The 21,960-nt window shown below is 47.6% G+C and overlaps 1 protein-coding gene across 1 annotated transcript; it reads left to right on the top strand.

The window, feature by feature from the left end:
* Positions 1–13,072: 13,072 nt before the first annotated feature.
* LYZL4 (lysozyme like 4) lies at positions 13,073–20,881 on the top strand. Its single transcript, XM_054594536.1, has 4 exons — positions 13,073–13,211; positions 13,323–13,472; positions 14,962–15,040; positions 20,812–20,881. Exons 1-4 carry the CDS (start codon positions 13,073–13,075, stop codon positions 20,879–20,881), a joined length of 438 nt encoding a protein of 145 aa, XP_054450511.1.
* Positions 20,882–21,960: the final 1,079 nt, after the last annotated feature.

Raw genomic sequence — 21,960 nt, 5'->3', positions numbered from 1 at the left:
TGAGGGGACATGGATGGGGGAAAGGGGCAAATTACTCAGCAGGCGAGGCCCACGTGGGACCACTGATGACCAATGCCCAAATCCGTTACTTCATTAGGGGTTGCAAATGGTAGGGTTTTTTCTTCATTTATTAGCTAAAATTCTTCTACAAGCTCTCCTCTCAACTTTCTGTTCCCCTGAGTTACCGTGCCGTGTGCATAGAAGTATGGTGCATACTTGATTCTTTCCTTTATTTTCAAAACAACAAGTAGGTGCCCTAGTACTTTGCGGATGACAAAGAGTTGAACCTGGCTTCTGTGGGGAGGGGGCGTGTTAAATCCTCACATTCTCTTAGCAGCTCTGCAGGAGGGGTGTTAATACACCCATTTTTATAGACAGGGAAGGGAGACAGGGAGGTGGCGTGAGGTAGCAAGCGGGGCGGGGGGCGGGGGGCCGGGGGGGCCAGGGTTTCATCTCAGGTCTGCCTGGCTGCAGAGACCAGGATCGACCGCACGGCACAACCCTTCCATGAGGCTGCAGGGAATTCACCTGCACCTGGGACCTGGCTGGCTTGCTAGAAGCCAACATTCTATGGTCTGACAAAATGACATGCGTATCCTTGAGGCCTGAAAATAATCTTCCCTAAGGTTACTTTTAATCGCAGCAATAGCATTGAATTGTTTCGCATTTGTTAAATAGTTTCCCAAAAGTTGGATGGACCTCAAGTTAGGCTGCTTTAATCGGATTTATAGAATTCATTTCTTGCAATATGATTTAACATCACGATTTGTCAGCCTGTGGTGCATGTTAAATGTTACTGGTACGTGTAAGTGAAGGAATCTTGTATCAGAAGAGGTCTATTCATAAAGGAATCTGGGAGAAACTGAGGATTAACTATAGTAATAAAGGGATTCACTGAAAACCAAAGACCAGCATTAGGTCATACAGAACCTTGGTACAGTGGCATTGTTTGTTTAGTTGGTAGCTGCATGAGAACCATCACGCCATCCAATGAATTAATGAAGATTATGTATCAGGGTTCTTTCTGTTGCATGTGACTCACCCAGGGCCAAGCATGGCTTACAGGGTCTATTTGCCAACCCGTCCAGGGACAGCTGTGGCAGGACTTCGGGGCTCAAATGCTGGGTTTAGGACCTGGTTTCTCTCTTCGTCCCTGGGCTCTGCTTACTTTGTGTTGGGTCTATTCTCACAAACACTCTCTCCTACGGTCCCAAGATGGTAACTGCTGTGGCTACAGCCTCCCTGTTTCACATCCATGGGAAAGAAGAGTAAAGAGCCCGTCTTTAATTTTCATTGAGTCTTATTGGTCCCCAAGGGGTCCAAGTGCCTATCTCTGGACCAGTCACTGTAGCCGGGGGAATGGGGTGCACTTCTTGGCTCAGTCCCAGGTCATGTGCGCCAACCTTGAGCACAGGGGCTGAAAGGAATGAGTAGATTCTAGAAGAATTATATGTGCCATTATCAGGAGAAGCATGAATGAATGATGGGGAGCAAACGCGAATTCCATCCAGGACACTGGGGAGCGGTTCAGGGGCCTGTGCATTCCCTGAAGTTGTACTTACACATAGGTGTTTATGTCTGTTTTTTCAGGGAGAAAGCCCTTGATTTTCATTAGATTATCAAAGGTCCATCTAAAGAGTTGGCGATTCTGAGATAATCACGGTGGACATGGAACCGGACTGGAATGCTTTTTAAAAAAAAACCCAAGATTTCATTTTTATACTGTCTACTTGACCATTTTCAATATGAGATGTAGAATCTGCCTTTCATGGAATGATGGTGAATCCATTGGGATTGTCAGAGATGGTAACCACTGATTTAGTTTATGTCATTCTGTCAGGTTCCAAAGCTATAGACCCCCGCCCCCTTTTTTTCTATGTTTGGGGCCACAACAGAGCTTGCCCCACGCTCTGTCACAGGGGCAAGGTCACGCCCCTTCCAGGAGCCCAGCCCGCGCAGGCGCTCCGCAGAGCCGCCCGCAGCAGCCTGTTTGCCTGGGGATGGGGCTGCTGGTCCCAGGTGAGGGAAGGCCTCTGAGAGTTACCTCCTGTAATGAAGCCAAGGCCTCATGCAGGCTGATATTTTTCTGCTAATTCCAGGCTGGGGCTCAGCGTGTGCCCCGTTGACACCAGATAATGTTAGTCCTCCCGCTGATACAGTGGCGGATGAGCAAACATTGGGCTGCTGGCAGATCCTCGACTTCCTGAGCCTCCACAATCGCAGATTCACTTGAGTTTAAACACACAGAGCCTCACCGCCTGCGCGCTTTGCGTTTGCCAGGAGATGAGGTTATTGGTGTCAATAGCCAGCCCTCATTTCCCCCTCCAACCCACACTCTGGATTTTAATCAGGTTCAAAGCCTGCGTAGCATTTTGCTGCTTTTCTTATCTGGAGGACCGGCAGGCCAGCCCAGGGGTGCTTAGATGTTAACTGCACACGAATCACCCAGGGATCCTGTTCACATGCAGAATCCGATTCAGCAGGCCTGGAGTGGGGCCTGAGATTCTGCATCTCTAACATGCTTCCAGGGACCCGGATGTTCCTCCGAAGTCCACACACCTAAATGCAAAGGGGTTGATACCCTCAAGATCCACCCGTGATGGAATTATGTTAAGTGAAATGAATCAGACGGAAAAGCACAAGTTCTGTAGGATTTCACTGGTATGTGGAATAGAAAACAAAAAAATGGACTAAAACAAACAAAACAAAACAAAACAAAAACAAATCCCAGATACAGATAACAGGATGGTGGTTATCAGAGGGAAGAGATTGGCAGGGGGGAGGGCAAATGCGGTAGAATTTTGGTGGTGGGCATGAATAGATGATGCAGATAGCGAATTATAATGTTCACTTTTGAACACTGTTTTGGAAATTTATATGATGTTATTAACCCATGTTATCTCAGTAAATTTAATTTTATATATTACCAAGCAATCAACCAATGAGAAAAGTATAAGCAATGGCTAGGCCGATGGCTTTCAACCCTGGCTGCGCACAGGAGTCCGCTGGGGGGATGCAGCCACTCTGAGGCCTGGGTGCGCTCTCCGATTCCGGGCTCCCCGGCTTGGGGGTGATTCCCCTGAGCAGCCAGGGGAAACCCCAGCCTCCAGCCTCCACCTGCTCCTTGACCGCCCCTGCCCCCATCCGGCCTGCTCCGGCACCCTCTGCACCGCGCCCCTGGACACCCTTCTTCTTCGTCCTTCACATTCGCAGAGACGTTACCGCGGACTAGAACTTTCCTTAGAATCCGATGAGGGCGGCACTGCTTCCATGCCCATTTTGTCGGCAGAGAAGCTGAGGTTTGAAGACAGAAGTGTCTTGTCCTCCGTCACACAGCTGGTACGCCTCCGTGTCAAGCCCCACCGAGGCCTCTGTCCCTGGAACAAAAGGCAGCAGAGCATGGACTTCAGACGACGGCCACTGGAGTCAGACAGATGCGACCCCCAGCCCTGAATCAGGCCCTGGGGCCTGGCTGGCTCTGCCGCTTCTCTCCCTTGTGATGGGGGAGGAGGGGGAGGAGGGGTGGCCCCATCTCATGTGTAACCCCTGTATTTAAGTAGCCACCTTGAGAGACTCCATACCAGAACTTTCCCAGTTTTAACCCTCAACGTCCTGCATCCTTACACCCCCTCAGTCCCAGACAAATGGGGACAGATGGTTACCCCACCTGCTGGTTTTTCTCATCCCTTTTGTCATTTGGGCTCACAGACCCCCCGCCCCAGGACAATGTTGTGCCTCCCGTCATGCCTGGACTTGTGGGTCGTGACGGGTCCCCTGCCTGCTCCCTGCTCAGCGTTTCTCTCAGCACAGCCTGCTGTCTTTCTCCCTCCATGTCGGTGCCCGGTAGGTGGCCAAGGCAGTCTTTGTCCCGACACAGGTAACAAGAAGGGCCTTCATAAAAGACCACCACTAGGTCCCGCCCCCGTCTCAGGCTGCGGCGAGTGCACTTGGCCTCAGACGAGCTCCCATGACTACACAAACGCGGGGCTCTTTTCTTCCTGATGCCATTTCAGATGAAGCCGAGTGTTTTGAAACTTGATAAGCAACACCACAGCTAAAAATGCTTGGACTTGAAGATAAACGTGTGGCAGATTTACACAAATCCCTTCGATCAATGAGAGATGCTTTCAGCAGCAAGTACAATACGTGACTAAGGGGGGGCCGTGCCACAGAGATTTGCGTTCCTTGCGGAGGACGTCTGGAGGGGGGCAGCTGCTGGTATTGATTCGGGGATCAGCGATGTCAGGCTCTGAGCTGACAGCCATGGTCTAGGTCCCCTCCAGTCAAAAAAATGGCAGCAGCAACTCCAAACATTATGCCTTGTGCAGCTGAGCTCAAAAGGGATGCAGGTGGCCTAGAACAGGGGCTCTTTCCTTTGCCTCTGACCCAGGGAAGCTCATCCCCAGAAGCCCCCTCTCCCGACTGAATACCCCCTCACATCTTACTGGCCACAACTGGGTCCTACACCCACCCCATAGGCCAGGAGCAGGTTCCACCTTCTCTGCAATCCGACGGTCTTTGCCCAAAATACTATCGGGGTTCTTTGAAGGGGGCCTTTGGCTAGATGACCAAAAACGTATCCTCAGCCCTCTTTCTGTGGGTGTCAGAAGCCCTGGGTTCTGGTCCTTGTCCTGCTTTTGTCTTGCTCAGGAATGAATAACATGATGAACTGGACGCCTAATCCTCAAGCCCCAACATGGTCCCCATGGACCACTTGCAAAGGAAGCAAGGAGTGAGCGCTAGCAGTGAGGGCTTCTGCATGAGCTTGCTTTTCATCAGGGGCCCCACAGTCAGAAACCATTTTGAATGCAGGAAAAGTAGATGATTTCAAAGGGAACTTCTACCTTGGATGTTTTTGAGTGTTTACAGGATTGGCTGGTCAACATCTTGTCTCCAGGAATTTTTTTGCAGACACTGTACCAATATGGACGCAGATATTGACACAGATACAAATGTAATTATAGACTGTTATCTGGTCATGTCTGCAGAGCAGATGGAAGTCCATCTGTTGGGGAGAGCTCCTGAGAAGCTGAGCCAGGGCCAAGGACTGGGCAAACTGAGGGGCAACTGAGAGCAATGAGACTCAGGGGTTCAGGGCTGGTTCTCCAACTCTGAATCAGCAGTGGCTGAGATAGGCTCCAGCTTGGGGTTCCTGGCTCCTGCGAGGGGCTCGGGACTTGAACCAGCCAAATCTATCTCATTGTTGTGTTATCGGTGGGAGTGTTCTTGTGGTGTCACAAGAAAAAGAATTTCCTGAGACTCGTATGGGAAGATGAGGTTCTGTGGAAAATGTTATCAATGACATAAAACTAAGGGGGTTCCCTTCCTGACTTCCTAATGCCCTATCTCCATTTGCCTCACCATAGAAAGCATCCAACTGTGTCTTCAGCAAGGCCAACACAAAAGCAAGTGTCCAGAGTTTATGCTCCATATGTAAGTCCAGTCCAGCATCCAGCCAGCTTAGCATGTGTCCAGCTGCAGTCCATGGCTGTGGTGTGGTATACAGGCTTCCTCCTGGAGCCTGCGTGTGGCATCCCCATGGCCATGGGCCACATGGCCATGGAGTGTAAGTGACAGGCAAGAGAAGGGGGAGGTGCTTCTTTTCTCCCTTGGGATTATATTATCCTGGGCTTGGAAAAAACCAGAAGGTTTTTCAAATTGGCCAATGAATTTCCCAAGTTTTCACAGGCTTTGATAGGTCCACCCCCTAGCTAGACTGACAGGTCTACTTTGTCAAGCACCTCCCCCTGTGCCCCCCAACATTTCAGGACTGGAGCAGGGGGAAGGGAGGACTGTTAATCCTCTTGACAAAGTAATACTGTAATCCCCTGGCGCACGAAGCTTCAGGCTTTGCCTAAGTAAGCAAGCTCATGCTCCCCATTTTATTAAGCTCAACATCTAAGTCCCTTTCTTTTATTAATAATTAGCTAAATGCTGATCGTAACAGTTGTATTATAGTTGACAAATGATCCTATGAAAAACCAAAGCTGGCAGGGTCTGCCTTGTGCACATAAGTCTGCACTTTAGGGCTGAAGGTGGCCTTCATGTATGTTCAAGTGTTCTCTAGTTGGGGAGGAGAGAGCCCAACAGCTTTGCTGGAAGACTTGGGACCAAGGAGGTGAATGGCTAATAGTTTCCCTGAGTCACAAAGCCATGAGAAAGGAAGGTGAGCAGCCAGTGAGTGGTTCTGAGGATGGCACTAATCTGTCCTCTGCATCCTCCTCTTTGTTCTCTTCCTGGCCAAGATGTGTTGTGTGGATTGGGGTCCTGGGCCACCACTGGCCAGAGAAGGCAAGGGAAGCCATTGCTTCTTCTTCTTCTTCACTCTCCTTCTTCCCCTTCATTTATTTCTCTCCCTCCTCCCCCTCCTCTTCCTCCTTCCTCTCCTATTTCTCTTCCTTCCATCCTTCCTCTTCTCTTCCTCTTATTTTAAAGTTAAAAGCACTATTTGTTGGGCATTATGTGCTGGACACTGTGTTAAGCATTTTACATATATTAACCTCACTTAACTCACCCGACAAGCCTATGTGATAGGCTTTGTTTTTATCCCCATTTTACAGGCGAAGAATTGAAATAAAAATAAATGATGTTCTCAAGGTCACACAGCTAACAAATGATAGAGCCAGGACCATCTAACTTGAGAGCTCCAGCTCTTTTTCAGATTTTTAAAAAATTAGCTTATTTTTCAAGATAAAGTGGTGGTGTCATGAACACCGGTGTTCCTTTCTCGGTTTCCTGGCTATGACCACCCTGCCACTCTTGTGCTCTGTCCCTGGAAGTGGACTGCAAATATTGTGACATTTTATACCTACCAGGGTGTCCAAACTTTTGGTGTCTCTGGGCCACACTGGAAGAAGAAGAGTTGTTTTGGGCCATACATTAAATATACAAACACTAACAAAAACTGATGAGCCAAAAAAAAGCTTTTAAATAAATTTACAATTTTGTGTTGGGCCGCATTCATAGCCATCTTGGGACACACGCGGCCTATGGGCCGCAGGCTGGGCCCCCCTAATCCTTCATTTTGAGTTTACCAGGAACAAGGACAGTTGCCTTCCTAATCTCAATAGCATTATTAGCCCTAAGAAAATCAGGTTTGTTTCCATTAAACACCACCCAACGCACCGTCTATGCTCAAATGGCCCTCACCGGCCCTTTATAGCTAGTTTTTTTTTTTAAAAAAACTACAATCCAGTCAAGATTTATAAACTTTTGCTCTTTATCAGTTTCTGTCTTCCCCCAGTGAAGTGCAATCCTTGACTTTCCTCTACTCTTTGTTATCTTGAATCCTTTGGAGAGTTTAGGACCCTTAGTCTTCAGAACATCCATGTTATGGAGTTTGTTTCTTCATCACTATCCAGGTTAAACAGTTCTGTAAGAACGCCCACACTGATGTTGTGTAGCTTCCCCTGTGTGACATCAGGGGCACATCACATCAGACCCCTGTCAACCCGCATGGTGACACAATGGCCTTAGAAGCTCTAGTATTTCCCTTGCACGTCTCTTTTCTAACAGTTTCCATCAAAACCCTAAGCTTCTCTCTGACTGATCCAGCTAAGGTTACTTGATCATTCCTGAACCAATCTCTGTACCCAGAAGAATGGGATGTGCTGATTGGCTTCGATGTGGTCATGTGCTCCACCCCGGAACCATGGTGCAGCCCCCTTCAGCCCACAGGCGAGTGAGAGATGGGGTATCCAGATAGAAAATCTAGGGCAGGTGTGTCCAGCCTGCGGCCTGTGGGCCACCATGCGGCTCAGGATGGCTATGTATGCAGCCCAACACAAAATCACAAGTTTACTTAAAAACATTATGAGGTTTTTTTTTGTTTATTTGTTTTTGTTTTTTTGTGATTACGTGTCGCAATGCATTTACTGTGTGGCCCAAATCAATTTCTTTTTCCAGTATGGCCCAGAGACACCAAAAAGTTGGATGTCTCTGGTCTAGGGTATTCCCACTGTGGAGGCAAAGTATGACTTTCCACCACAGAGGCTGGAAGTATTCTCTGTAATGACAGGGACAGACCTGTCCCCAAGAAATGCAGGTTCAGTATAAACCATTGGCAGAGTCTTATCTCTTAGCCTACAGTTTGGGTTCAGAGGCTGGTTCAGCCCGTTTTCTGTGCACGCTAAGCTTTGACTTCCTCTTCTCCTTACCTCGCTACATTTTACTGTTCACTTTGTCCTTCCCATTTGCCTGGCTGTTCTTTTCTGTTTTAAAGGTGTGTCTGGTTCCCTACTGGGACCCAGCCTGGACCTAACACATAGTCTGTGCTTAACAACTGCTCCTTTCAAGATGGAAGGAACGTGGAAAAGCATAGGCATAGGGTGTCCTGGTCTCACAAGGCGGGAAGAGCAGTGTCTGGCTAAAATCGTGATTTAAGTTGACAGGTCAACCGTTTGGTTGTTTGCACAGGTCTAAGCACTCTTTCTTAATTTTTAATACAAATTTGTTTTTGAAAGTTCTAATTGGATTCATGCTGCCAAGCTGTTGGGCCGGGTGTGTGTGTGTGTGTGTGTGTGTGTGTGTGTGTGTGAAGCTTCCAGGAAGAGAGCAATTATTCAAAGTCTACTTTCTGCTTTGCCACTAAAATCTTTTAAAATATTTTACTTGTTTGAATAAGTAACTTATTTTCTTGTTTTGAAATAATAGTCAAGCATTGCCATAAATTTCTTGCCTATTTTTCCATATACATAACAAGCAAATATGCATATTACCATTTTGCAAAATGATAGCATAGTGAGAGAGTGATTTGAGCCTCCTTCTTCTAATTTAACAATATTCCATAAATATCTTTCCCTGTTAGTATGTAGAGAGCTGCTTCACTGATCTAAAAAAGCTTCGTGCTGCAGTCACTAACTCATTGCTGAGAAAGAGCCACCTCTAATGATTGTTGTGCAAATGTGCGTTTATGGGTTTAAGTTTGTTTTTGTGGCCTGGAATTTTCCCCTCCACTTTATCGCTTTCTATCAATCAACTAATTACTAGTCATAACTGAGTCAGCCAGAAGGACTTGTGTGTTTTCAAAAAGCCAACATTATCCTGATTCATCTCAGCATCTCTTAGCTTTTTGGAGCTAGGAAGGATCTTGAAGATAATCCATTCTGATGCACGGATGTCACAGGTGGGTTGGCCTAGGCTCCAAGAGAAGAAATCACGGACCATGACCCCGCTGTGAGTAGAGGAGCAAAACAGGGGCTTCTCCTACTGTTCCACGGTGGAAGGCAGTTCTGTGGGGGCCCAGAAGAATGAGGTGGTAGGCAGAATAATGCTCCCCCCAAAGATGGCCACGCCCTACGCCTGGAACCTCTGAATATGTTATTGACATGGCAAGGGGGACGTGGCAGATGTGATATAAGCTGAGGACCTCAAGACAGGGAGATTTTCCTGGGTGCTCAGAGTGAGCCGAATTATCTCATGAGTCCTTAAAAGTGGGAGGCAGAAGGTGAGTCAGAGACACACAACAATGGAAGAATCAGGAGAGAGTCAAAGTGCGAGAAGATATTGACCCATCCTCGCTGGGTTGGAACCTAGGGGGAGGGAGGCACAGCTAAGAAATGTGGTTGGCCCTCCAGCAGGGATGGTCCCCAGAGGCCAGGCAGCAAGGTCATGGGGCCGCAGTCCTACAGCTGCAAGGAACTTTGTTCTGTCCACAGCCCGAGTGACCAAAGAAACAGATCCTCCTCGAGAGCCCCCAGGAAGGAGCACGGCCCTGCCAAGACTTTGATTGTAGCCCATGAAACTCATGTCAGACTTCAGACCGATAGAACTCAAAGACCATAAGTTTGTGTTAAGTTGCTGAAGCAGAGGTCACTTGTTATAGCAGCAATAGAAAATGAATACAAATACTATGGTGACAGGCCACTCCTTGCTTCAGAATGTTCTGGTGCGTAGCAGCTGATGTCATAGAAAAGATTCTAGAAGAGCAGGCCATGGAGAAGGACTCATGGCATAGAAGCTCTTGGGTGAAGGTAAACGCATTACCAAGAAGGGGCATCTGAACAATCCAGTGAACTGAGTGGGGGAGAGCCACTTCCCTTGGACGAGGACTGAAGCTGCCCCAGTGAGTGTTCCTTCCCTGCCCCGAGAAAGCCCCAGGACCTGCAGGAGGACTGGTGGACCGGTAAGCAGGTGCATGGTGGGCAGGAACCGGGGCCGCTGCCGGTGACACTCATCAGCAAATTCACTTACTGCTCACCTGACGGCAGTTTTGTCGGGAGGGGTAGGTTTTTGTTCATTCATTCATTCTAAAGAGATTCATCGAACACTTACTGTGCTCAGTTCTAAGTTCTAGGGATAAAGTAGAGAACAAAACAGACCAGATTTCCATAAGCAGCTCTGGTGCTCATACTCTGGTAATGGGAGATAGAAAAGTGAACAGATAAGTGAACAAGGTTATCTCTGGAATTGACTTCTATTATGAAGAAAACAGGAATTCTTGTTTGCAGTGGTCAGGGAACCCTATTGGAGGTGGGGAGCTCCTCTGGGCTGAGACCATGACCATAAAGAGCAAGCTATGTGGCGGTTTTGGGGGAACCGTGTTCCAGGCAGAAGAAACAGCCATGTGCAAAGGACCCATGGTGGGAAAGAGATTGGGACGTCCAAGGAAAAACGTGCAAGGCGAAGGTGGTGGTGTGAGAGAGAACAAGGAGGGGAGAAACGTGAAATCGCTCAGGTTGAGGAGCTGGGATCTCATGGAAGCACAGGGGAGTCTACTGGAGGTGGGTAATGTGACAGAAACAGGCGTTTTTAAGGTCTTCCTAGTGCTGCGTGGAGAGAGGGGAGAAGGGTGCAAGGGAGGAGTATGGCGTCAGGGAGAACGGATAGAACAGGGAGGGAACCTTGACGGGAGTCAGAGGCGGTGATGATCTGGACTAGGACGGAGTGGAGACAGTGATGGATGATGGAAGTTGAACTGGTTCATTGGAAGGGCTGGGACCGTGATGAATGTCTGTTTTCTTTCTTTTTCTGTTTCCCAAAATATATTGGGAGGACAGGGGATGGGGCTCCCGATGAACTGTCTGCTGGGGAAGATCCCGGCCCCTCGGGGGGCGGCAAAGCTGGGATTTGGCCCCAGGCAACCTGAGTCCCAGCTCTGAGCACCTACATGCCAGGCCTTCCGCAGCCATGTATGGAATGTACTGGTCATGTCTCTCATTATCATGCAGCTTGAGAGTTGAGAAAAAGGGCTTGAAAGTGCAATTCTTCTACTTTATGAATACACTTATTTATTTCTAACTCCTGCCCAAGTGAGACATTTAGGTCCTTGATTCTCAACAGGGGGGGCAATTTTGTCCCCCAGAAAATACTTGGCGATGTCTGGGCACATTGTTGGTAGTCACCACTGAGAGGGTGGAGTTATTGGTGTCTAGAGGCCAGGTGTGCTCCTAAGCCATCTCCAATTCACAGGAAAGCCCCCGGAACAAAGACTTTTCCAGCCCAAGTGTCAAGGTTGAGAATCCGTGGTATAGGTGAATACAAACCAGAGGACATACATATATACCTGTAGATAATGACAAACAGGAGGGTGTAATTAATTGTTCAATTGATATGTACTTATGTATCACTAGGGGCTGTAGGGCATGCCAGGAGGGAGATATCTTGTGATTTCCAATTGCACATTCTAGTCTGAGGGATGGGATATAGCACAGAACAGGACAATCGCTGGCTAGGTGTGATGGAAGTGATTCTGAGGGCCTTAAGGACTAAAGAGAGGGAATGTTCTTGAAGGATTGCATCAGGCTTCAAGGAGGTGGCACCTGGGGTGGAGACCTGACAATGGAGCAACACCTGGGTGGGGAACGGCACAGTAGGACCCTGGGCATTGGGCAGAACCGCGAGTGAAGACAGCACACACGGTAAGGACGAGCAGGAGCACAGGCGTGGCGGGAGCGGTGTGGGGAGGGGCAGAGAGGCACAGAGCGGGAGCCACATGGGAATTCAGAGTTGACGGACTCGGTTCCTCCTGACGGAGGAGACCAGCATAAGGCCAGATTGTGGAGGGCGTAGAAAGCCAAGGGAGGATCTGCTATGGTGAGGAAGAGGGAGCTGGCAGCACTCTCAAAGGGACATTTTGTACGTGCTTTGGGGACACTCCTCACTCGTAGTAGAAAACACCACCTGGAGCAGTCGCCTGGAGGGTGGAGGCCAGGAGGCTGGGCTGTGACCTTCCCTGCAGCAAGGAGGTGGGTTGAGGCGAGGACAGCGAAACGCAGGACAAACTCAAGCGTCAATTTTCTGAGCACCCACAAGTTACCTGCGCCCCCCCCCCCCCCCCCCTGTGTGGATGAGAAGGCAGGGACACTGTGAGGCTAAGCGACACGTCTGCTATCACTGACAATGACCCAGCTTGTAAGTGGCTGGTCTGGCTGGACCAAGTTTGTCTCCTTGTGTGGAAAACAACAGACACTCACTGGAGTTTGGTTTGTAGAAAATCTGGTGACTGGACAGTGTAAGGGCTGAGACCCCACCTCAGACTCGCTTCCAGGAGAAAGATCGCGCAATGTGACGGCAGGGCGTGAGCGCCAGGGCTGGGGCCGTGACGAATGTCTGTCTTCTTCCTTTTTGTTTCCCAAAATGTATTCAATGAACCAGTTCAACCTCCATGATAAAGAGAAAGAAAGGATTTCAGTGTCTGTAACTAATGTGAAAGAGAAATGGGTGAGAACAAACTAAGAGGAAGCCACTGGGTTTTGCTGAAGGGAAAGAATGTGTGTGTGTGTGTGTGTGTGTGTGTGTGTGTGTGTGAGAGAGAGAGAGAGAGAGAGAGCGCTCATGCGCATGTGTGTGCACGCGCTTCAAAAGAGCAATCAATTCCCTTAGAAAATAAGAGCTTAGGAAGAGGAGAGAGCTCAGCTATCCGTGTTGGCAGTAACTGGCCATAGAGAATTAACAGAATGGGAAGCAGGGTCGTGGTTAAGCCGGGTGGGACACCCATTTTTCTGAACACACCGAGTTGTACACCCCGGCCCCACAGGGCCCTTCTTTTCCTTCAGAAGGACGAGCGTCTGTGGGACCCTGGTAGACATCACCTGTGGCCGTGCCGCTCACCTGGCCACGGCGCCTGGAGGAGATGAAGGCATCGGTGGTGCTCTCCCTCATCAGCTGTCTCGTGGTCCCCAGCGGTGCCGAGGTCTTGGGACGCTGCATGGTGGCTAAGAGGCTCCACGAAGGAGGCCTGAGTGGTTTTGAGGGCTACAGCCTTGAAAACTGTGAGTAGGCCCCACTCAGCAGCCCCTCCCCCCACGCCCCCTGCCCCTTCACCGGGCACCCCCCCTCCCACGCCCCTCCGAGCCACACACATGCCTCCTGTTCCGTCTTAGGGGTGTGCCTGGCCTACTTTGAGAGCAAGTTCAACCCCGTGGCTGTCTACGAGAACTTGCGTGAGTCCTACACGGGCTTCGGCCTCTTTCAGATTCGCAATCCTGACTGGTGCGACAAGGGGACGAACCGCTGCCACGTGTCCTGCTCCGGTAGGTCCCCTCCCTCCGTTCCACAAGGGCCATAGCATCACGCTCAAGAGGGCTGCCTTCCCAATGGTGGGAGTTGGAGAGTTTGGAGCAGGGAAGGGCAGGGCTTAGCGGGGGCTGAGCTGAGCCCAATCCAAGATGGGGACCCTCGGGGGCAGAGCTGCACTGCCAGGTACACAGGCAGCAAGGGAGGCTGTGAGCCAGGGACAGCAGGTGGCCTGGCACAGAGCGATGGACACCCAGAGAAGGCGAGCAGAGAAGGTGTCACCCTGTTAAGAGGATGCAGAGAGGAAGCGTTAGAGCCCACTGAGCCTCAAGGGTGAGTGTAAAGGGCTCCGACTGGGCCTGATATCACCCTCACTTAGCGCCACACTCACATTCTTGTTCAAGGGAACAGGAGCTGCCACTTTGATGGGCAGAAGTGGTCCCTGGGTCCCTAGGGGGTGGCAGGAATAGGTCCATCCGCCAGGAGCTTCCAAGTACCTGTGGTCAAGAGGAGGTGTGTCCCCAGGATTGACTTCTCCCATGAGCCTTTACTGAGCACCCACTAAGGGCCAGAGGAAATGTATAAGGCCCCCTAAGCTGCAGGCATCAGGGGTGGAGCACCTAGTCGGAGGGAGGGCAGCATCTTTGTCTCCTGCCCCTTGCCAAGTCTTGAGTGGAGGAGAGCAACAGGAGGTAAGGTTAGAGAATTGGAAAGTCACGTGGGGCAAAGTTGGACTAGGCCAAGGATTTGGGTTCTGATTTACAGGCAACTAGGGGCCACTGAAGCAATGGTATAAAGCAGTCAGACCAGATTAGGAAGGAGCACCCTGTAGCGCAGGCAAGATGGTGGGTATTGCCGTCGTCCCATGTGGGAGGTCTTGGTTTCCACATTTCAAGGAGGGAGTGGGAGGACAGATGCACAGCCATGCCGGTTCCTCAGAGGCCCTCTCCTAGGCTGTTCCTTCTGCCAGGAACAGTTTCAGTTTTCCTTCTGTGACTCCCTGAGCTCCCCTTCCTTGCCTACTCCTTTAGATGCCATTTGGCCCAATAACCCTTTACTCTGATCCTTCACGTCTTAAATTAGGTGTTTTCACTCAATGCTCCCACATCAAGTTGCATCCCCCTCCTTTCCAGGTATTGTTTGTATTACAGTCGACTATAATTTTTACCTACTTCCAGACAGCAGGCTCTGAGGGCAGAAATTTTTCATGTTGGCTGTTCTAACTCCACTACTTCTTATGTTGCCTAGCACAGACTATTCACTATACATATAATATTTTAATGAAAATATGGTAAGAGTTACAAGAAAAAGTCAATAGATTTAGCAAAAGAGGGCCAGCCTCATCCTGCTACCTCCCAAATTTGTCTGAGAAAAATCTAGCCATAGATTTATTCTTGGAATCACATGGATGCCTCTCTAAGGTCTGCACCTCGTACTTTCCTGACATGCTCTGGCTTAGCGGCCAAGTGGTCGTATGGTATCATTTCACTTTATTTTTTTCCACAGCTTTACTGAATCCAAATTTAAACAAGACAATTGAATGTGCTAAGAAAATTGTAAAAGGAAAAGAAGGAATGGGAGCATGGTAAGTGGTATATCTTTAAATATTCTGTACTAATGACTTTCATCCTTTCAGTGCTTTTCATCTTAATCTTGGTTTAATTTTGGTTGCACCTCTGTGGGATCTTACCCACCAAGTTGAGCAGAACTTCAATGTTGAGTTCTCCAAACCCAAGGTCACAAAAAGAAGGAAATAACCATTAGTCAAGCTACTTTAAGTTGAACATTTTCCTCCCTCAAATCTTGTGTAGGCTTATACAGGATGCAAAGATGAGCATCTTTCAAATAAATCTCTGTGTACCTGTCTGATTATTTCTTTCATATATATTCCCACAGGAGTTTTTGAATACTTTCAAAGGTCTTTGATCCATGTAGTGAAATGACTCTCCAGGAAGCTTGTACCAATTTACGCTAATACTAATAGTTTTGTTAAATGTCTATTTACTAAACTTTCACCATTACCAAACCTTTGCCATTTGAAAGGTAAATAACAATTTTGTCTTACCTTCTTTTGCATTTTATGATATCCCATTAGGGTTTTTTCTAGTCTATTATCTGTCTTATCAGTTTTTTAGGAGTTACTTATATATTCTGGATAAGTTTTTTGTTGGATACGAGTATTGCAAATATCTCCTTTTATTCTGTGGGTTACCTTTTCACCTTCCTAATGGAGTCTTGATAAACAGAAGTTCTTAGTTGTAATGTAGACTAATTTATTACTGCTTTCCCTTTATGGTTATTTTTGTTTATTTTAAAGTAATCTTTGGTCATGAGGGTATTCTTAATTTTTTTCCTAAAAGCTTCATTGTTTTACCTTTCACATTTGGCTCTACAATACTTTTCTTTTTCTTGCCTTGTTGCATTGGCTAGGATCACTAGTAAATGTTAAGTAGAAGTGATAGTCATTACATTCTTGTCTCATTCCCATTATTACATTAAAAAGTTCAATGTTTTATCATTGAGTGAGGTGTTTTCTTTAAGTTTTTTGAGATATTCTTAATAGTGTTCTTTTTCATTTTCAAATTGTTAAAAGCTTTCTTTTTTTAAATCATGAGTAGGTATTGAATTTCAGTTATTACATTTTCAGTTTCTTTGAAATTCTGTGGTAGTCTATCCATCTTCCTTTTAAAATTCAAACTGTCATCTTTTTTAATCTCTCTTTTCTCCCATGGGCTTTCTCCAGAGGTCATGTCTGGCTGCATCTTATTGTGGGTGTCACTTCTAGTAAATTTACTTCTGGATCCTGCAGTATGCTGTCTTCCAAAGAATGTTCCTCTGTAATTCATTATAACCTCCCCCCACCGGCTTCTTCTTGTAATATTTTCCCATAGGTCCCATATTAGTTTTCTCCTTCCTTGAAGAAGGACATATTTATTCATATTCAATATTTGCAAGATAGATAGGTCGAGTGACTTCTCATATTTGCTTACTGTTACTTGGGTGATGGTCAGACCTCCTTCTTAGAGGTCCATCACAGTGTAGATTGGTGTGCACATCTAAGGCCCAATTTCCGTCTTGGAGACGTGGCTGATACACATGTCTGGAGTAGATAAAAACTCTCATTCTCAGGGTACACTGCTATCACCTCCTGGGTAGGTCTGCATTGTCCAGGAGACAGTGTGTCACCACCGGTTTCCACCTCCCCCACCTTCCCCTCCAGCCCACATCTCATGGTGGACTGCCTGGTTGGTTCTGGGCATTGTCGTCTGCCGTTAGATCTAGAAACAATGTCATATTCCCAGATTTTACATCTTAATATGGCTGTAGTTAGGGTTTGTTTTGTAATCGATGTGTCATCTCCCAAAGTTGTTAATAAATCATTGATGCATCTTTCAATAGAAGACATCTTACAATGCAGGGAATCCTTTAATGATAGCTACAATTTCTTGGCTGCTTTAGTGTGTAGGCTTTGTGCAATCACATAAAGATCATCATTTAGTCTTCATAGATCCCGCTGCAGTGAGTTTTCTTATCCCCAATTTTAAAATGAGGAAACTTCCCTGGCTGGGTGGCTCGGTTGGCTAGAGTGTCATCCTGTGCACCAAGGGGTTGCAGGTTTGATTCCCGGTCAGGACACATACCTAGGTTGTGAGTTCAATCCCTGGTTGGGACCTGTATGGGAGGAAACCAATCAACGGTTCTCTCTTTCTCCCATTTCTTCTCTCTTTAGGGTCTGTAAACATATCCTCGCATGAGGATTAAAAAATAATAAATAAAAAATAAAAATGAGGAAACTGAGGCACAGAGAAATAGAATAATTTATCCATGGCCACCGTGCTGGAATTGATTCTGGATCTGTGCTTTTGCAAACTTCAGCTTTCAAGGAGATGAGCATGATTTTCTTAGAAGGTTGGCACTCTGGTCATGTAGAAGGCAACCCCAGGACGCTGCCCAGTTCTCCCGTGGGAGCAGACACGGGGTTTCTGAGCCGAGTCAGCCAGGGGAGCGGATGGACAGGTGGACTCACATCACTAGCAGAAGCCTGTCTGGTGTTCCTCACCATAGTCCCTCGGCCCTCTGCGCTGTGGAGACCTCGTCCAGAATCTGGCAGCAGGAGACGTGTCCATCTCAGGGGTCAGGGCTTTGGTTTCTGTTTTTGTTTTGTCTTTTCCTGTCTCTTTGGGAGCCAAGTTCAGCCATAGATTTTTGTCTTTTTCTAGTCTTTCTATCTCCAGCCTCTAGTTCCGTGCCTGGCACATACTAGGCACCCCCTAAGTGATTCTTGAAAGACCAAGGCTGCATTTGGAGACATGGTCCAGGCATCATTTTAAATATTTTAAAAAAATTTTTTTAATTCATTATTGCTAAAAATAAAATAATACATCTATATTTAAAAATTAAAAAAAAAATAAACTTCTTAGCAGCAGCCTCCTGAAGGTTACCACTGTTACCATGTCTTGTAAACCAGAGAAAAATGTATGTACAGGTATTTTAAAATACACATGGAATCCCAATGGGCTCACTGGCCTGCACCCGGCTTTTTTTTCTTTCCCCTCACTTATTAATAGAGCTTGTGAATCCTGGCAAATCTCTACCTAGCAGCCTGTGCCATCCCTGTCCTGTGCCATGGTACCCTGCTGTGTGGATGCTGCAGGGCTGCACCTGTCAGTCCCCTGTTGATGAGCACGTAGGTTGCTTCCATTTTCCTTCCGGCTGCTGTTTCAAACAAGTCTATGTGAGCATCTTGCTTTTAGAATTTTTATGTCCTTTCAAGTGTATGAGAGGGGACCCAAATAAACTGGAATTATCTTCTGGAAAGTGGGCCCCTTTTAGGGCAAGCTTTCCCCACTAGATGAGTGTTCAAGGAACCCATCCGTATCAGTGTACCAGCTGGTGTTGTTGTGAGAGGCTGCGTTCGGCTTCAGTGAATGTTTTTTGAGACTCTTTCAGTGCATTTGCTCATTTCATGACGGGTGATTTAGGAGTGCACCTGCCCTCACCACGCTGAGTGTTCAGCAGTTTTTGACCAAAAACTGCATAACTCCTGTGTCCCACCCTCTCCAGTCACCCAATTTCACCCCAAGTGACTTTTTTTTATTTCCCTGGATGAAAAAAGTCCACAAAGGGAAACATTTTGCCGTTGTGAAAGAGGTGAAACAAAAACAGGCAGAACTACTAAAAGGCATCAATATCGATAAGTTGAAAACTGTCTAGACCAGCAGAGAAAAAGTCTTGATAGGTGTATTGCCATCAAAGGGAGAGCACTCTGAAGGTGACTGAAGTTTAAACATGTATGAATAAATGCACAATTTTTTATAAATAAATTCTGTATTTTGGGGGGGTCCCCCTCCTATTCTTAGGGAAATCCCTTGTAGAAGGTTTGCTGAGGCCATTGGGTGCATTGAAAAATTGGAGACAGATTGTTAAGCTCAGAAAGGCCACACCTCCAGCTATGGTGCCGGGGTTTGGGCGGGGGGTCCTGTGTTTCCCCAGCCCATTTGCCTGGAGCATTAAAGCTTGTGTGGTTTTTGGAAACTGTGATTTGTCAAATACCATTCTGTTTTGCTTTGCATCTTTAAACTACAAAATAAGTTGGACATCTTTTCAGTCTTTATTAGCCGTTTTCCTGTGAAGTGCTTACTCATATTCTTAACCCATTTTCCTATTGGGATAATATTGTTTTCTTTTGTTTTTATTGGTTTTATAGATGTTCTTTATAAATCAGGACTATTACTCCTTTGCCCATCATAGCTGTGTGAACTATTTTTTCAGGTTTGTTGTCTTTTGACTTTGTTTATGGTATTTTCATCATCCAGGAGTTTTACATTTTCACAGAATCAAATCCCTCAATCTTTTGTTTCTTTTTGTAGCTTTTGTGTTTTTATGAAATCTTCTTGTTAGAAAGGTTTTTCATACTCTAAGATTGTAAAGAAATGAAGCTATATATTTTCTCTGTATTAAAACAGTGCCTGGCACACAGTAAATCTTACATTAAGTTTTTGTTATTCAATTAAAAGTAGAATTTTCATGGTTTGATGGTTTTATTCCTACATTTTTGGCCTTGTGATTTATTTTTGGTATAAAAAGTAGAGTAGGGATCAGCTTTATATTTTTCAAATGGCTAGTCCATGGTCACAACACCGCTTATCCATTAGCCCATTTTCCTCACTAATTTGACAGAGTGTGTTTTAAAGTGGGAGTCCCCTTATTACTGTTAACTACCTTCTGAGTGTTTAAAATACCTTTCACACATAGTCCTGACTTTCCAATTAATTCAGAAGCTTGGCCGACTCTCCGGGCGGAGCACTAATGAGCTGAAATCATCTTTATTGTGCAGCGCTAAGTGGACAGATGCTGGGCCAGGCGGACTGGGGCCTCAGACTTGCTCAGAGTTCCCAGTGAAGTGAGCTCTTACTAAGCTAATAGGCAGCTGTGTGCTTCCCGAAGCCCAGGTCAGCGGCTCTGCAGAGTCGGGCAAACAGGGAGGGAGGAGACCAGATCGTCCGTGGCCACAGGGGCCCCTGCAGCCCCTTCTGGGCCGTGGACAGCCTGGTGACTCCTGAAAACACAATGTGTGTGTGTCTGTGTGTTTCCCTGCTGCTATATGTCTGTGGGGGTCCCTCTTCAACTGTGGGACCAGCGACCCTGGAAGGTTCACGGAGGCCTGCCCAGCCAAGGGGCGGGACTAAAACAGACTTCCAATGGCCTGCAGCTGGCCTGGTGACGCCCACAGCTTCGAGGTTGGGATGAGAGGACTTGGGGTCTGGGTGCTGGCACAGGGGCTGGGAATAGGGGCATCACTTTCAGGGGAGCCAGGAGAGAGGTTAGAGAAGCTCAGTCCAGCTGAGATGGGCAGGTTGAAGAGCTGCCAGCAGTTTCGGAAGGGGAGGGGCGCAGCAGGAGCATGGGAAGGTGAGTGAGGCCCTGGCCCAGGGTCCGGGGGTCCTGTTTCGGACCTAGGGTCGGCCGAGCGCTCACCATGCGGGCCTGGGCCAGCCCCAGGGCTCTGATGCTCACGTCAGAGAAGTGCACAATGCCGACCTTGCAGGGCTGGGGGGGATTCTGCAGCTCACAGCCCTGCCTCCCCGTCTACCAGGGCGGGATTTGCGGAGAGGTGTGTTCATTGGGGGTGGGGGTGGGGGTGAGCATGAGGATGCAGGGAGCACCAGCCTTCATGTTTGGATGTGGTGGACGCAGCAAGGAACGTACTTGAGATGCCCGAGATCCTGGAGGAACATGCCCACGGCAGGCGTGGCATGCTCAGACGCTGCAGGGCCAGGCCAGGGTGTCAAGGGGCCAGCGGGGGCTGCGGACCCTGCAGGCCCTGAGCTGACGCCCCGGCTTTCCTCGCCGCAGGCCCTCCTGGACCCTGAACTGCCAGAACTCCGACACGCTGGCACGGTGGTTGGACGGATGCAAACTGTAGCCGCCGGGGCAGCCCTTGCAACCCTCCCAGTTGCATCTTCTGAATAAAGACGCTTTCTTGGGTGCTGCCTTCCCTTGGTCCTGTTGATTATCTCACCACTTGACAGCTCCAGATGGAGGAGGACAACAGTTGACTTCATTCAGAGATGCAGGATGCAGAATAAACCAGCTAGTTACTCCACCTGGACCAAAGAGCTCCACTTGTATGATTACATTGTGATCGCTACTATGACAACCATCATTTACCACTATTATGATTATTGCTTAGTCTCAGATAGAGGATTTGAAGAAAGGAAACGATCAAGAAAACAAAATGTGTCTATGAATATGAAACAGGGAAAGGAGGCAAAGAGAGAGTAGAAGCAAGAAGAGAGGAGGAGGGGCCTCCAGGCTGGCACGTGGCCTCATAGAGAGGCACAGGTGGATGGGAGGAGCCCACAGAATCCTCTTATCCCCTTTGCACTTTTTGTTTTTAAATCCTCACTGGAGGACAGTTTCATTGCTTGTAGAGAGAGAGAGAAACAAGAAAAGGCAGACAGGGCCTTCTTCGATGCAAGAAGAGAACTACTCATTGGTTACTTCCGACATGCACCCAGACCAGAGATCAAACCTGCAACCTAGGTACATGCACTGGCCGGGAATCAAACCCACAGCCCTTTGGTTACAGGATGATGCTCCAACCAACTGAGCCACATGGGCCGGGGCACCTTTGTACTTCTGCGGAGAGACTCCAGGGACAGTTGCTCTTTCTTTTAAAGAGATAAACTTTTAAAAGTTATCATTAACACATTCTCACATTAGAGAGGTTGCAAAAGGTACAGAAACACAAAAAAGGAGCCTCTGCCATGGCCCTAGAACCCAAAGACAACACTGCCACACTTTGGTTGCATTCCATGTTAACCCTTTTCTCTGCATATGGGTTTTTCTTCTTTTTCAACAGTGATGCTTACGTGCCATAAATAGAGTTTTATACCTCTCTTTTGAGAAAGAAGAAACATGGCCATACAATGTTCCCCTACATGTATTTTGATTTTAAGCAGAAAGGGGTTCTTTGCAAAAATTGGAGGCTCCCAGGATCTT

Source organism: Pteronotus mesoamericanus, unplaced genomic scaffold (genome assembly GCF_021234165.1).
Source record: "Pteronotus mesoamericanus isolate MK-2021 breed Mesoamerican mustached bat unplaced genomic scaffold, CSHL_Meso_final scaffold_533, whole genome shotgun sequence".
NCBI classification, from domain to species: domain Eukaryota; kingdom Metazoa; phylum Chordata; class Mammalia; order Chiroptera; family Mormoopidae; genus Pteronotus; species Pteronotus mesoamericanus.
The sequence above is the reverse complement of the archived record's forward strand: the minus strand, read 5'-3'. Positions and strand labels throughout refer to the sequence as shown.